Source organism: Oncorhynchus kisutch, linkage group LG14 (assembly GCF_002021735.2).
Source record: "Oncorhynchus kisutch isolate 150728-3 linkage group LG14, Okis_V2, whole genome shotgun sequence".
In the NCBI taxonomy this organism is placed as follows: Eukaryota; Metazoa; Chordata; class Actinopteri; order Salmoniformes; family Salmonidae; genus Oncorhynchus; species Oncorhynchus kisutch.
Window position 1 is genome coordinate 2207518 of NC_034187.2, and position 16515 is coordinate 2224032.

A 16515-nucleotide genomic window follows, 5' to 3' on the forward strand; every position below is an offset into this window, starting at 1 on the left:
ATTGACTCTGTACCGTAACACCCTGTATATAGCCTCCACATTGACTCTGTACCGTAATACCCTGTATATAGCCTCCACATTGACTCTGTATCGTAATACCCTGTATATAGTTTCCACATTGACTCTGTACTGGTACCCCCTGTATATAGCCTCCACATTGACTCTGTATCGTAATACCCTGTATATAGCCTCCACATTGACTCTGTACCGTAATACCCTGTATATAGCCTCCACATTGACTCTGTACCGTAATACCCTGTATATAGCCTCCACATTGACTCTGTACCGTAACACCCTGTATATAGCCTCCACATTGACTCTGTACCATAATACCCTGTATATAGCCTCCACATTGACTCTGTACCGTAATACCCTGTATATAGCCTCCACATTGACTCTGTACCGTAATACCCTGTATATAGCCTCCAAATTGACTCTGTACCGTAATACCCTGTATATAGCCTCCACATTGACTCTGTACCGTAATACCCTGTATATAGCCTCCACATTGACTCTGTACCGTAATACCCTGTATATAGCCTCCACATTGACTCTGTACCGTAATACCCTGTATATAGCCTCCACATTGACTCTGTGCTGTAATATCCTGTATATAGCCTTCACATTGACTCTGTACCGTAATACCCTGTATATAGCCTCCACATTGACTCTGTACCGTAATACCCTGTATATAGCCTCCACATTGACTCTGTACCGTAACACCCTATATATAGTCTCCACATTGACTCTGTACCGTAACACCCTGTATATAGCATCCACATTGACTCTGTACCGTAATAACCTGTATATAGCCTCCACATTGACTCTGTACCGTAATAACCTGTATATAGCCTCCACATTGACTCTGTACCGGTACCACCCGGAATATAGCCTCCACATTGACTCTGTACCGTACCACCCTGTATATAGCCTCCACATTGACTCTGTACCGTAACACCCTGTATATAGCCTCCACATTGACTCTGTACCAGTACCCCCTGTATATAGCCTCCACATTGACTCTGTACCGTAATACCCTGTATATAGCCTCCACATTGACTCTGTACCGTAATACCCTGTATATAGCCTCCACATTGACTCTGTACCGTAATACCCTGTATATAGCCTCCACATTGACTCTGTACCGTAATAACCTGTATATAGCCTCCACATTGACTCTGTACCGTAATACCCTGTATATAGCCTCCACATTGACTCTGTACCGTAACACCCTGTATATAGCCTCCACATTGACTCTGTACCGTAATACCCTGTATATAGCCTCCACATTGACTCTGTATCGTAATACCCTGTATATAGTTTCCACATTGACTCTGTACTGGTACCCCCTGTATATAGCCTCCACATTGACTCTGTATCGTAATACCCTGTATATAGCCTCCACATTGACTCTGTACCGTAATACCCTGTATATAGCCTCCACATTGACTCTGTACCGTAATACCCTGTATATAGCCTCCACATTGACTCTGTACCGTAACACCCTGTATATAGCCTCCACATTGACTCTGTACCATAATACCCTGTATATAGCCTCCACATTGACTCTGTACCGTAATACCCTGTATATAGCCTCCACATTGACTCTGTACCGTAATACCCTGTATATAGCCTCCAAATTGACTCTGTACCGTAATACCCTGTATATAGCCTCCACATTGACTCTGTACCGTAATACCCTGTATATAGCCTCCACATTGACTCTGTACCGTAATACCCTGTATATAGCCTCCACATTGACTCTGTACCGTAATACCCTGAATATAGCCTCCACATTGACTCTGTACCGTAATACCCTGTATATAGCCTCCACATTGACTCTGTACCGTAATACCCTGTATATAGCCTCCACATTGACTCTGTACCGTAACACCCTGTATATAGCCTCCACATTGACTCTGTACCGTAATACCCTGAATATAGCCTCCACATTGACTCTGTACCGTAATACCCTGTATATAGCCTCCACATTGACTCTGTACCGTAATACCCTGTATATAGCCTCCACATTGACTCTGTACCGTAATACCCTGTATATAGCCTCCACATTGACTCTGTGCTGTAATATCCTGTATATAGCCTTCACATTGACTCTGTACCGTAATACCCTGTATATAGCCTCCACATTGACTCTGTACCGTAATACCCTGTATATAGCCTCCACATTGACTCTGTACCGTAACACCCTATATATAGTCTCCACATTGACTCTGTACCGTAACACCCTGTATATAGCATCCACATTGACTCTGTACCGTAATACCCTGTATATAGCCTCCACATTGACTCTGTACCGTAATAACCTGTATATAGCCTCCACATTGACTCTGTACCGGTACCACCCGGAATATAGCCTCCACATTGACTCTGTACCGTACCACCCTGTATATAGCCTCCACATTGACTCTGTACCGTAACACCCTGTATATAGCCTCCACATTGACTCTGTACCAGTACCCCCTGTATATAGCCTCCACATTGACTCTGTACCGTAATACCCTGTATATAGCCTCCACATTGACTCTGTACCGTAATACCCTGTATATAGCCTCCACATTGACTCTGTACCGTAATACCCTGTATATAGCCTCCACATTGACTCTGTACCGTAATAACCTGTATATAGCCTCCACATTGACTCTGTACCGTAATACCCTGTATATAGCCTCCACATTGACTCTGTACCGTAACACCCTGTATATAGCCTCCACATTGACTCTGTACCGTAATACCCTGTATATAGCCTCCACATTGACTCTGTATCGTAATACCCTGTATATAGTTTCCACATTGACTCTGTACTGGTACCCCCTGTATATAGCCTCCACATTGACTCTGTATCGTAATACCCTGTATATAGCCTCCACATTGACTCTGTACCGTAATACCCTGTATATAGCCTCCACATTGACTCTGTACCGTAATACCCTGTATATAGCCTCCACATTGACTCTGTACCGTAACACCCTGTATATAGCCTCCACATTGACTCTGTACCATAATACCCTGTATATAGCCTCCACATTGACTCTGTACCGTAATACCCTGTATATAGCCTCCACATTGACTCTGTACCGTAATACCCTGTATATAGCCTCCAAATTGACTCTGTACCGTAATACCCTGTATATAGCCTCCACATTGACTCTGTACCGTAATACCCTGTATATAGCCTCCACATTGACTCTGTACCGTAATACCCTGTATATAGCCTCCACATTGACTCTGTACCGTAATACCCTGAATATAGCCTCCACATTGACTCTGTACCGTAATACCCTGTATATAGCCTCCACATTGACTCTGTACCGTAATACCCTGTATATAGCCTCCACATTGACTCTGTACCGTAACACCCTGTATATAGCCTCCACATTGACTCTGTACTGTAATACCCTGTATATAGCCTCCACATTGACTCTGTACCGTAATACCCTGTATATAGCCTCCACATTGACTCTGTACCGTAATACCCTGTATATAGCCTCCACATTGACTCTGTACCATAATACCCTGTATATAGCCTCCACATTGACTCTGTACCGTAATACCCTGTATATAGCCTCCACATTGACTCTGTACCGTAATACCCTGTATATAGCCTCCACATTGACTCTGTACCGTAATACCCTGTATATAGCCTCCACATTGACTCTGTACCGTAATACCCTGTATATAGCCTCCACATTGACTCTGTACCGTAATACCCTGTATATAGCCTCCACATTGACTCTGTACCGTAATACCCTGTATATAGCCTCCACATTGACTCTGTACCGTAATACCCTGTATATAGCCTCCACATTGACTCTGTACCGTAATACCCTGTATATAGCCTCCACATTGACTCTGTACCGTAATACCCTGTATATAGCCTCCACATTGACTCTGTACCGTAATACCCTGTATAAACCCTCACTGTTGTCATTTTACTGCTGCCCTTTAATTATTTGTTACTTTTATTTCTTGCTTTTTTTTTAGGTATTTTTCTTAAAACTGCAGTGTTGTGGTTAAGGGCTTGTAAGTAAGCATTTCACTGTAAGGTTTACACCTGTCGTATTCGGTGTATGTGACAAATCTGATCTGATTTGATACTGGTAGAGAGGTTTGGAACTTTCTGTGATATTGCTCTATTACAGTGGAAGGCCAAAACTCCATCTCACCAAAACAGGCTGAGATTTCAGCCAGTCTTTTCAAACAGCTCTTACTCTAAAAGGGCATTATCATAATGTCCACTGTTTCACAGTATTATTCTACGCTCAGGGTGTGGAAATGTATATAAAACACAGGAAAATCACATTTTTCACGCCTTTAAACATGTATCTTTCCTCTCAATTGTCTAATAAAAATGGCTGTTTCCTCACATGTCATTGTCTTCAAAAGGCTATCTCATGGTCCTACAGTATCTCATGTTCATAAGTCCAAATATTCCTGTTCTACATTCTATGGTACTGATGAACGTTACTGATCTGACGACCCTCCTCATAGGTGATCAGTTCCTCTGACATCCACAGGAGGGCAGCATAGCCTACGTCATGAAATGCCTTCACAGCTCAAAGAATCCGTTGTCCTTCCGTCCTGTGGAAAGGAGTAGAACCTACCATAGAGTAGGGTTTCCTCAAAATCTGTCCTGGGGACCCACGTGTGTATGAACGTTTTAGTTATTGCCTTAAGCACTACACAGCTGATTCAAATAACCAACTCATCGTCAAGAGTTGATTATTTGAGTCAGCTGTGTAGAGCTAGGGGGGGAAAAAAGCTTTAAACGTTCACCGGGGGGGCTAGAGTATAGCCCACCGAACTTTATAACCCCCGCAAGAGGGCAGTCAATACTATAACAGCGAAGTGTCATTCAACCTTTCCAATCGGAGTGCTGGGTGAACAACAGGAACCTTCTAATGCAGCAATCAAGCCTATGGGATAGTACTAAAGTCACTGAAGTGTTTGTCTCATTAGCATACCCTACCTTTTATTTATTGATTTATTTTTGCTTGATTCGTTATTTTACCTGGCAGGTCAATTAAGAACAAATTATCACGTTTCACCTTAACATGCCAAGTAAGGTTAGTATATATTTACGTAGGCTACTTGCATAGTATCGAGTCTATTCCAGAAGACGATGTCTTCAAATTTCACATGAAGAAACAGTGAATCCCTGTTAGCTTGTCACTGACTGTAGATGGAAATCTGTTTTCCCATGTTAATGTGTGGAGCTTGTTTCTCTAATGACATGCAGTCCTGTCAACTTAGCTGCTCCGGGTCAGTAGACCGAACACAACACAGTTTCTTAATCATTTAACCTTAGCCTCGATTAAAACTGACCATGAATCCGTCTATGCTTTAGTTCTATCTCTTGTTCATAAAAATAATAATATTTCAAATGTTTTATTAAAGATAAAAGGATAGATTATAGGTATCATATTTGTCTCTCATTGGCTGAGCCAGTTAAAGTAATGACGTCTAGGCCTACAGGAATAAGAACCGCATTGAGGCATGCCCTTGCACGTAGCATTTGTGTGTGCGTGTGCCTGTGTGTGTGTGTGCCTGTGTGTGTGTAAGTGCGTGCGTGCGTGCGTGTGTGTTTTTCTTCTCACGTTTCGCTGTATGCTTTCGTTTCCCGCTAGGCCAATTAGGCTATGCCTTATATAAAAACCTATTGAAGGCCTACAAAACAGAGTGAAAGCCATTATCTCTTCAATTCTAGAATCAAGACAACGTAATGTCATATGAAATATTAGTTTAATATAGCTATAATATAAAATATAGTTTAGACCATTGTTGAAGACATACAATCTGCAAAAGTCGTTCTGATTCAAATATAATCTAATGATTTCTGGCGAACTAAATAGAAAGATATATATATACCTACTAATGTTAACGTGGACTCCCAATAGTTTCTGAATCCAGTCAACAAAAATATTGCGACAAATTCATACATTGGCTAGCACTAGCCTATTTATGCAATTACAGATTGGATTTAGTAAGCTAATTTGTATTATTTCACAAAAATATGTATTTGTTAACCCTCTAAGCTACGAACATATTTCCGATTAATCGATAACCAACTGGGGTAATTTTGACCCCAAGGAGAAACTATTGGAAAAAGCAACAACCACAGCAATATATCAACTGATTTATACTCTAAAGATCAATAATCCTGTAATTAATGTTATCTGAAATAAAACATGACCAAAACAGACTGTTATATATTAGCAAAATTACAGTTAATTGGCATATTCTGTAAAACAAAATAATAACCGTTTATTTTATATAATGTGCCGTTTTTTCCCCAATGTACAGTCCACATTAGTACTGACAAGTTAATTAAGTACAGTCCACATTAGTACTGACAAGTTAAGTACAGTCCACATTAGTACTGACAAGTTAAGTACAGTCCACATTAGTACTGACAAGTTCATTTGCCATTAGTTGATTATAGTATCAATTAATTTTCAGAACTATGAAGAAAATATTAATTTGGTCATATTTATGTGGTAAAAACAGCTACCAACATTTCAAACAGACTTCATTTTATTGAAAATAAATGATTCAATTCAATTTCAAAACGTAATCTTGATAGACATTGACCAACAAATATGGTTGAGTTTTCTTTATTTACTACATACCCCGACCCACACAGCCAGCATTAGCATAGCTGTTAGTGAAACAATGGGAATGGTAAGGGATATGCTTCAAAAAAGCATGTCCAAATCCTTGAAGTTACTTTTAAACCAAATGCTATGGCACCCAAAATCTCATAACAAGTTGCACATAAAAAATATTGGAAGATATTATAGGAATTCTGGTATTTATATAGCATTTTCAGTAGAATAACATATATAACATTTAATATTATTTTTTTTTAAATGGGGGGGGGGGGGGGATACACACCACTACAGCACTATGCATCTATTCAAAGAGTATCTGGTTCTAACAAGTATTCATACCACTGACAGACTTTAATCAGCTGTTTGGACTGCAACTAAGCACATAGATCATTTGGATGTTATACACTGTTGTAATAACTAGTTATTAATGGATGGTAATTAAAACCATAATCATGTGGATATAAGGTGCTCCATCTCTGCAGTTACACAGCCCCCCCCCCCCCCACAGACCACTGTAAACCCATTTACCATGCAATAAGACCCCTGTAAACCCATTTACCATGCAATAAGACCACTGTAAACCCATTTACCATGCAATAAGACCACTGTAAACCCATTTACCATGCATAAAGACCCCTGTAAACCCATTTACCAAGCAATAAGACCCCTGTAAACCCATTTACCATGCATAAAGACCCCTGTAAACCCATTTACCATGCAATAAGACCCCTGTAAACCCATTTACCATGCAATAAGACCCCTGTAAACCCATTTACCATGCAATAAGACCCCTGTAAACCCATTTACCATGCAATAAGACCCCTGTAAACCCATTTACCATGCAATAAGACCCCTGTAAACCCATTTACCATGCAATAAGACCCCTGTAAACCAATGGCTGTGTTATAACCCAATGGCTGTGTTATAACCCAATGGCTGTGTTATAACCCAATGGCTGTGTTATAACCCAATGGCTGTGTTATACCCCCATGGCTGTGTTGTTTAAACCCAACGGCTGTATTGTTTAAACCCAACGGCTGTGTTTAAGAGCCTTTAGCCTCTAAACAGCCAATCAACATGTTGTTCTACCGCATAATTCCATGGGTAATTATTTTCTAATGCTCCACTCTGAGCATTAGAGCATATTAGGGGGACAATTATTAACTTTCCAAAGTGAGTTAGAGTGCAACACGATGAAAGCCAAACACAAGCCATAGGCTACATAGGTCCTTGGAGGAATAGCCTACACTACAAGCTGCCCGCGAACATACTTTTTATATTCTGTAATATTGTGACAAATGATTCGATTATTCATCATCAGAACGCAAATAAATTGTCAGGCTGTGCGCAGTGCGGGTTTCAACAGCTGTAGCAATAGACGGACATCCAGGACTTGTGACTACAGCTAACCGAGTCATAGACTACTGCAGTAGAGATGGATCACAGGTCTCCTCCAACCTCACCGGTGGAAATGTCTCCATGGAAACAACATTGATATAGTTAATATTATCAGCGGAGTCGCGATACAGGTTTAGAGAAGTCTAACACTATAATGTGCCGTCGTGACTGAGAGTCTTTGTTCACCGGGGCATGAATCTTGTTCGACAAAAAAAATCCAAAGTTAATTGAAGGCCTATTTTAATCTATCTGTGTCCTGGCATCCACAATAAATCGCCATCTGAAATTATATTAATTTATAACCCAACTATTCTGAAGGTATAACATCTTAGAAAGAACGGGGTTAACGCCAGTTCTATAAGGTACACGAGTTGTACATGCCAAGCAATAATGACAATAAAGGGTGTAACAATATATTTGAAAAACTTGTTTTTATTTTATTGTCTTATTCGCCTATTCGTTTTTGATCGTAAGAGGTTTCACAAGTACACTGCGGTTTTCCATAATATAATTATACATTATAACTATCAGCTATAGGCCTATGTCTATTAACTATGAAAATCCAAAACTAACAAAAAAATCTAATATTCCTATAGGATCGCTTTTAGCCCTAAATAACCAACTACTGTTATCTTTCTGATCGAGGTTAGAATTCACATTAGTAGGCTGTTAGGTCATGTTATTAACTGAAAGAGGGCTATTTAAAAGAAGTGCCATATTGCAAAGACTAATTATAATATAGGCCTAAGAGTCAGTATATATATATATCTCTGCTATAAGGATGAGATTTCCAATTTCTGCTGATGAAGCCATTTAGTCAATCATTACGCTTCATTATCACGGGGTTGTGATATCCAAAATGAGTGTTAACTTAAACCAGTGGGTTGGACTTTGATTTTAAAACGGGTATTTCCTCTATATTAAACTGAGAGGCTATCTAATATCACATAAACAAACAGCCATAGTAATTAGAAGTAATAACAACCTCATGAAAACGTCATTTTGACGGAGCTCTCTTCAGAAACCACAAGCGGTCTTGGCGCGGGGCACAGGCAGTGTTTCCAAGCGGTTTGGTCTGAGGAGACAGGAGGAAAAATAGAAACATCGGGATGGCGCACTGAAGTCACTTGTGACCGGGAGGCTTTGACGTATTTTCCCATGAGCATATTATTGGTATTATAGGCTTCGCTTTAATGGAGAGAGAACTGTCATTGTCAACCTTGTAAACACTGATTTCATTTCAATGTGATAACAAATGTGTTCATGGATATTCAACCTGAATATTTGTGCTGGTGTTGTCTTTATACAATGAGCAAAATGTCACCCGATGAAAAAAAAAATCGACTATGGGTCACTATATTATTCTTTTTACATGACCCTATTGTTGTTTTTGAAGTTGCTGTACGTCATCTCCAACTCCAATCCTGCCTCTATCCTAAATCCAGGCGCCAGGTAGTTGTGAGAACTCATTGGCAGGTGTACTCGTCCAATCAGCACCATTTAGTCAGCCCCGTTGCCCCTTGCCTGCACCACATCCCAGTCCTCTGGGTTCCAGAACGTTGACGCACACATTTCGCCTCATATTCTTCCTGACACGAAACGCAGCTCCGCGGATCAGGCGTCGCGTCACTAACTCAAAAGGTGCTCAAGGTTCCCGCTCAGAACATCGGTCCAGGGGGGGGGCACTACCGTAGGTTAACCGTTGGTGCTCACTATGCCTTTTTGAAGGGGTATCATTGTGACTGGCTTAAAGAGTAAGTTACAAGATATATTCTGTTTTTTTTCTGGATTTCTATACGTGAAGTGAGGAAGATGTTTTCGTCCGCGGGTAAACGCTGTTTTACGATAGAATCCTTGGTGGCCAAAGAAAACCCTCTAACTACGGAAGATCCCATCCGACCGACGGCTTTGACTTATTCCAACCCCACTGACGCTTTCATGAACGGGTACCAGAGTCCCACCGGCAGGTCTCTGTATCAGAACCCGGAGCTGGTGTTCCCTGAGTCAGTCAACCACCCAGGGCTGACCATGAACCCCCACCAGCTAGGAGGGGGCCACCTACAACACCCCGCACACTTCTTTGGGACGCAACACCGAGACCCTCTTAACTTCTACCCATGGGTTTTACGGAACAGGTTCTTCGGACACAGATTTCAAGGTAAAATGACAGATTGATTGATTGTGTGTCTTGTTTTCTCAATCTCAATAGCCAATGTCAAGCAGCCCAAGTTACAGGTTAATTAAAGAAAAATAATGCCTCTGGGTTGCTTGTGTTTTTAGAATAAAGGACTAAACTATGTGACCTACACTGCATGCGCTCAGAAATGTCCATTTCACAGATTAATGATTGACAACAATTAGACTATGATAATGATGATGTTAATCATTCATTATCATCTTTGTTAAACATTATCAGTTAATATTAGTTTTTATAGCAGTATTATTGACAACGAGGGGCTTTATAGGTAACCTTGATTTTCAGCCGCAGGTGAACATAAACAAATAGTCAGTGGTGTAAAGTACTAAGTTAAAAATCTTTTAAATACTACTTCAGTATTTTTTGTTGTTGTTGGTATCTGTACTTTACTTTACAATGTGGACAACTTTTACTTTATTACAGTCCTAAAGAAAAGTGTAATAAAAAATAAAAAATAATTTTTACATTTCCCTGACACCCAAAAGTACTCCTTACATTTTAAATGTTTAGCAGTACAGGACAATGGTCCAATTCACGCAGTTAGCAAGAGAACATCTCGGGTCCTACTGCCTCTGATCTGGCAGAGTGGGTATTGGAGCGTGCCTCTGGCTGTCCGTACATTAAAACAAAACAAGGAAATGGTGGCATCTGGTTTACTTAATATATGGATTTTTAAACTATTTCTACTTATTTCTACTTTTATACTTTTGATACTTAAGTATATTTTAGCAAATACATTTACTTTAGATACTTAAGTATATTTAAAACCGAATACTTTTAGATCTTAACTCAAGTAGTATTTTACTGAGTGACTTTCTCTTTTACTGGAGTCTATTTCTATTAAGGTATCTTTACTTTTTTACTCAAGTATGACAATTGGGTCCTTTTTTCCACCACTGGAAATAAGTATCTATAGTGGATGTGAGATAGAGTGTACTTATCTACAACACGCTTTGGTAAAAAGGAAAACGTCAATGAGTTTTGAAAACAAAACATCTCAACGCAGAGTAGCACATGTTTTACCATTCCCATGAGGTGAAGACATGTCGATAAAAAAACGAAATAAACAACAACAACATTAAGTTGAGGAGAACGCACACTAAAATTCACCAAACCAAAAATGCACACTAAAATTCACCAAACCAAAAATGCACACTAAAATTCACCAAACCAAAAATGCACACTAAAATTCACCAAACCAAAAATGCACACCAAAATTCACCAAACCAAAAATGCACACCAAAATTTACCAAACCAGAAATGCACACCAAAATTCGCCAAACCAGAAACGCACACTAAAATTCACCAAACCAAAAATGGACACTAAAATTCACCAAACCAGAAATGCACACCAAAATTCTTCAACATTGATAAGATAGCTCATGCTATTGCATGCTAAAATATCCATCTGCATTATAATTTTCATGTCAGTGAACAAATTCCTTCGGTCTCTACAAAGTTAGTAGGTAAATCAGCTTATAGTTTCTATGCATCCCATCTTCCCTATCACTTCCGGGTGCCTCTCCGGAAGCTGCAATTGTTTCATTGAGGACGTATTTGCTGATTGTTTTCCATTAGTGTGTTTTTTATTAAACAATTTTATTTGTGTATATTTGTATTGTAATTTATTTTGTGAATTGTGTGCGTGCAGGGTTTCCTTGTGAAACAGACCTTTGTCTCAGTGGCACTCCCTGTTATAATAACGGCAAACTAAATATATAGCACAGCAGGATAACATGTTATATCACCTGTTATAATAACCTCTAAACTAAATATATAGCACAGCAGGATAACATGTTATATCACCGGTTATAATAACCTCTAAACTAAATATATAGCACAGCAGGATAACATGTTATATCACCTGTTATAATAACGGCAAACTAAATATATAGCACAGCAGGATAACATGTTATATCACCGGTTATAATAACCTCTAAACTAAATATATAGCACAGCAGGATAACATGTTATTTCACCTGTTATAATAACGGTAAACTAAATATATAGCACAGCAGGATAACATGTTATATCACCTGTTATAATAACCTCTAAACTAAATATATAGCACAGCAAGATAACATGTTATATCACCTGTTATAATAACGGTAAACTAAATATATAGCACAGCAAGATAACATGTTATATCACCTGTTATAATAACGGTAAACTAAATATATAGCACAGCAGGATAACATGTTATATCACCTGTTATAATAACCTCTAAACTAAATATATAGCACAGCAGGATAACATGTTATTTCACCTGTTATAATAACGGTAAACTAAATATATAGCACAGCAAGATAACATGTTATATCACCTGTTATAATAACCTCTAAACTAAATATATAGCACAGCAGGATAACATGTTATTTCACCTGTTATAATAACGGTAAACTAAATATATAGCACAGCAGGATAACATGTTATTTCACCTGTTATAATAACGGTAAACTAAATATATAGCACAGCAGGATAACATGTTATATCACCGGTTATAATAAAGGTAAACGTGAAGTAAATGATACAGATGATAACATATGTAGGAATCTGTTTTCCTTTAGATCTGAAGTCCAAGTTAACGGAGTGCATCTAAAGTCCATGTTAACGGAGTGCATCTAAAGTCCAAGTTAACGGAGTGCATCTAAAGTCCAAGTTAACGGAGTGCATCTAAAGTCCAAGTTAACGGAGTGCATCTGAAGTCCAGGTTAACGGAGTGCATCTGAAGTCCAGGTTAACGGAGTGCATAGCTAACCAGTCTATTTTCCCACGGCACCATGGCTGGTTTCCCCACACATCGGGCCAAAGGAAATATTGTCTTTGTCACGCGGTTACTCCCCCTGCGAATGTATCCCTAATCACACGAAACCACTATCTGAGTGAGTGGGCCGATCGTGCACAACGATTTTATTCCCAAATGTTCTCTCAAATTTGGGATTTTTATGCCAACTTTTTACTGCCAATTTACATGTCTCACATCACTTGTAAATGTTTTTGTCTCAACCGCTTTTTTAATACACACAGGGACCTATATGTACTACAGTCGATTAATCTAACATTTTACGAGAGGTTATATTTAGGCTAACTCTCCCTAATGTTCCTGTGTGACTTCATTTAATAGGTCTGCTATACAATATAGGCTATTTGGACACATACGATCAAGTATTCTCAATATTTGAACACAGGTTTCATAGTGTTCTCAATTTAAAGAAGGCACATGACGTTGTTGATGAGTTAAACACTGACTCATATATATGTCTATACAGCGTCAATGTAGGCCTCAATTTAAACAGTAGACCTAGATTTCATATCGCAACAATTAAGGCTATACAATCTAGGTCTACTGTTTAAATTGAGGCCTACATTGACGCTGTATAGACATTACAACGCTGAATAGACTATACTTCAAACTACACCAAGAGTTTATAAACTCGCCTTTGAAACCAACAGGGCGTGTGCTGTTCTCTTCCACCTCACTGCACATCAAAACGCGCCTCGTGTTGCTCAGTGTGTTCACTGCTTCGATCTAAATCCCACTGTGATTTCCCTCTCCCTCTCTCTCCCTCTCTCTGCCCCCAGGAAATGATGTTTCCCAAGATAGCATGCTCCTTCACGGCCCGTTCGCCCGGAAACCCAAGCGGATCCGCACCGCCTTCTCCCCGTCGCAGCTCCTGCGGCTTGAACGGGCGTTCGAGAAGAATCATTACGTAGTAGGAGCGGAGAGGAAACAGCTGGCCAACAGTCTGAGTCTGTCTGAAACACAGGTGAGATCTCTACCCAGTATTGAATTGTATTGAACACAGTTCGGGAATATATAAATCATTAGTAATACAGCCCAAACGCATTCTGAAAACTGCGTTAATAAATTGAGGGTTATGAACCCTGCTTCTTCATCGAAATAAAATATCTTCAACAACATATATATATTTTTAATACAAGTTTGTAATAAGCCTTAATAACAAGCATATAAATCAGCAAATTATTCATATTTAGTTGTTATTAATAAATAAAACAATTTCAGTGTATTATGTATTAGTTCGATGGAGGGGTCCTTATTCCGTTATATTCCGTGAAAAAAACATTTTAAACCGGCTCCATACACATGATTTAAAATATTATTGCAACTAAAATGTAAAATGTAATTATTATTTTCATTAATATTCAATTGTAATTATTATTGACGTTGTATAAAACTGTATTAGGCTATTAGGCTATCCATTAGAATGTCTGGGAAACTTTCGCTCTTTCATGCAGGTATAATTAGAACTATAGTTCACACAGAACACAGACACATTTTTACGCTGGAATTACCTGTTAGCGAAAGGCCTACGATAAGAACACATCTGACTAGGCGATTGTAGAAATGTAATTGTCAAGTTCACTGAGTCATCTAATAATCAGTTACAAACAGGTCATGTGAGCTCCATTTCCAATACGTTCTTATTGGAAAAATAGTTGATCTAGCCTGATGAACAAAACAATACGATATTCTTTAGGCAGAGCATAAAGCGCCAACATAACGTAGCCTACAGTGAAATAATGACACATTTATTAGTCAAATCCAAATGAATAACTCGACATTTTGATAGAAACTCTTTCACTGCCCATGAAGAGTAGCGCTAATGGGGATCCATAATATATACAAATAATCTCCTGCATTATTCTCGCTAGTTTTTCCAGGATACAATTTATTATTAAAACAATCTATGTACCTACTATAAAAAAGGCCTATATACTATTTAAAAAAAGAAGGCCTCTATGACATTAAGTTGTTGAATGCAAATAATCGCGGGGAAAAAAATCTGCAATAATGGTAAGGTATCGTCTGACTGTCAGCGACCTAACTTCCAGAGGATATCACCGTGAAACGAATCGCCACCAGCATCATTAGGACTCTAATGAATTACAATTTGATACCCTTACCCTGTCCTTGGCAGCCTCGAAAGTTGCTTATAACGACAACTAATACATTAGAATGACATCATGACCAAACATCGTTATATCAATTGACTTGGTCACCTTGGTGTTGATATGTAAATTATAATATGCAGCGAACAGTTTTTGGTGTTGAGTGTAGCTATTCAACCAGTTTTGTTTTCTTTTCTAGCGCTATAATTTTCAAATAGTAGCTATTTATGAAGATTTTACTTGTAATGATCATGATATGGTTGTTTAACACATTAAATGCATATTTTGTGGGGTAAATTTCACGACAAAAAACAATAGTGAAACATAGCATCCACGGAGAGAAAGACAGAGTTCCCACCCCCTCTAACCTTCTTCTCCAATGTTTTTTGTTGTTGTTGAGAAGTTGAAGAGGAGAGAGGACTGAGAGGAGTATGCAATTGGGAACTTCCCAGAATAGAGGAGCCTAGAGAACCCATCCAATAAAATGAAATATATGTCCTTAATTAGATAGATGTCTCTAATGTCTCTGTCTTCCTCCCCAGGTGAAGGTGTGGTCCAGAATATAGATGTCTCTAATGTCCCCGTCTTCCTCCCCAGGTGAAGGTGTGGTCCAGAATATAGATGTCTCTAATGTTCCCGTCTTCCTCCCCAGGTGAAGGTGTGGTCCAGAATATAGATGTCTCTAATGTCCCCGTCTTCCTCCCCAGGTGAAGGTGTGGTCCAGAATATAGATGTCTCTAATGTCCCCGTCTTCCTCCCCAGGTGAAGGTGTGGTCCAGAATATAGATGTCTCTAATGTCCCCGTCTTCCTCCCCAGGTGAAGGTGTGGTTCCAGAACAGGAGGACTAAATACAAGAGACAGAAGCTGGAGGAGGAGGGGCCTGACTGTCATCAGAAGAAGAAAGGAAACCACCACATCAACAGATGGAGGCTTGCCACCAAGCAGGGCAGCTCAGAGGACATTGATGTCACCTCTGAGGACTGAGAATACCCCCCCCCCACTCCCCGCCCCCCCACTCCCCCCCCCCCCCCCCCCCCCACTCCCCCTTATGTCCCCTTCCACCTCCTCCCCTTCCTCCTCCCCTGGCCCCCTACTCCCATGGCCTCCTACACCCTTCTACCCTCCTACTCCCCCCCCCCCCATATCCCACATTCCCTGGCCTCCTGCACCCTTCTACCCTTCTACTCCCCTACTCCCCTACTCACCCCCCCCCCCCCCCCCCCCCACATTCCCTGGCCTCCTACACCCTCATACCCTTCTACTCCCCATACCCTGTGTCCCTTTTCTGAGGACCAAAGTCAAGACCCTATTTATTATGTCAAGTTATGAAGTATAATGACATGTTACAAGAAGAAAAATCCCCCCCCCCCCCTAAAGGA

General features: G+C 39.8%; 1 protein-coding gene across 1 annotated transcript; it reads left to right on the plus strand.

The window, feature by feature from the left end:
- The first annotated feature begins 9499 nt into the window (after window positions 1-9499).
- On the plus strand, window positions 9500-16140 carry emx1 (empty spiracles homeobox 1). The gene is made up of 3 exons (XM_020475671.2): window positions 9500-10185; window positions 13807-13991; window positions 15953-16140. The coding sequence occupies exons 1-3, from the start codon at window positions 9840-9842 to the stop codon at window positions 16118-16120; spliced, it is 699 nt and encodes a 232-aa protein (XP_020331260.2). The 5' UTR covers window positions 9500-9839; the 3' UTR covers window positions 16121-16140.
- Window positions 16141-16515: the final 375 nt, after the last annotated feature.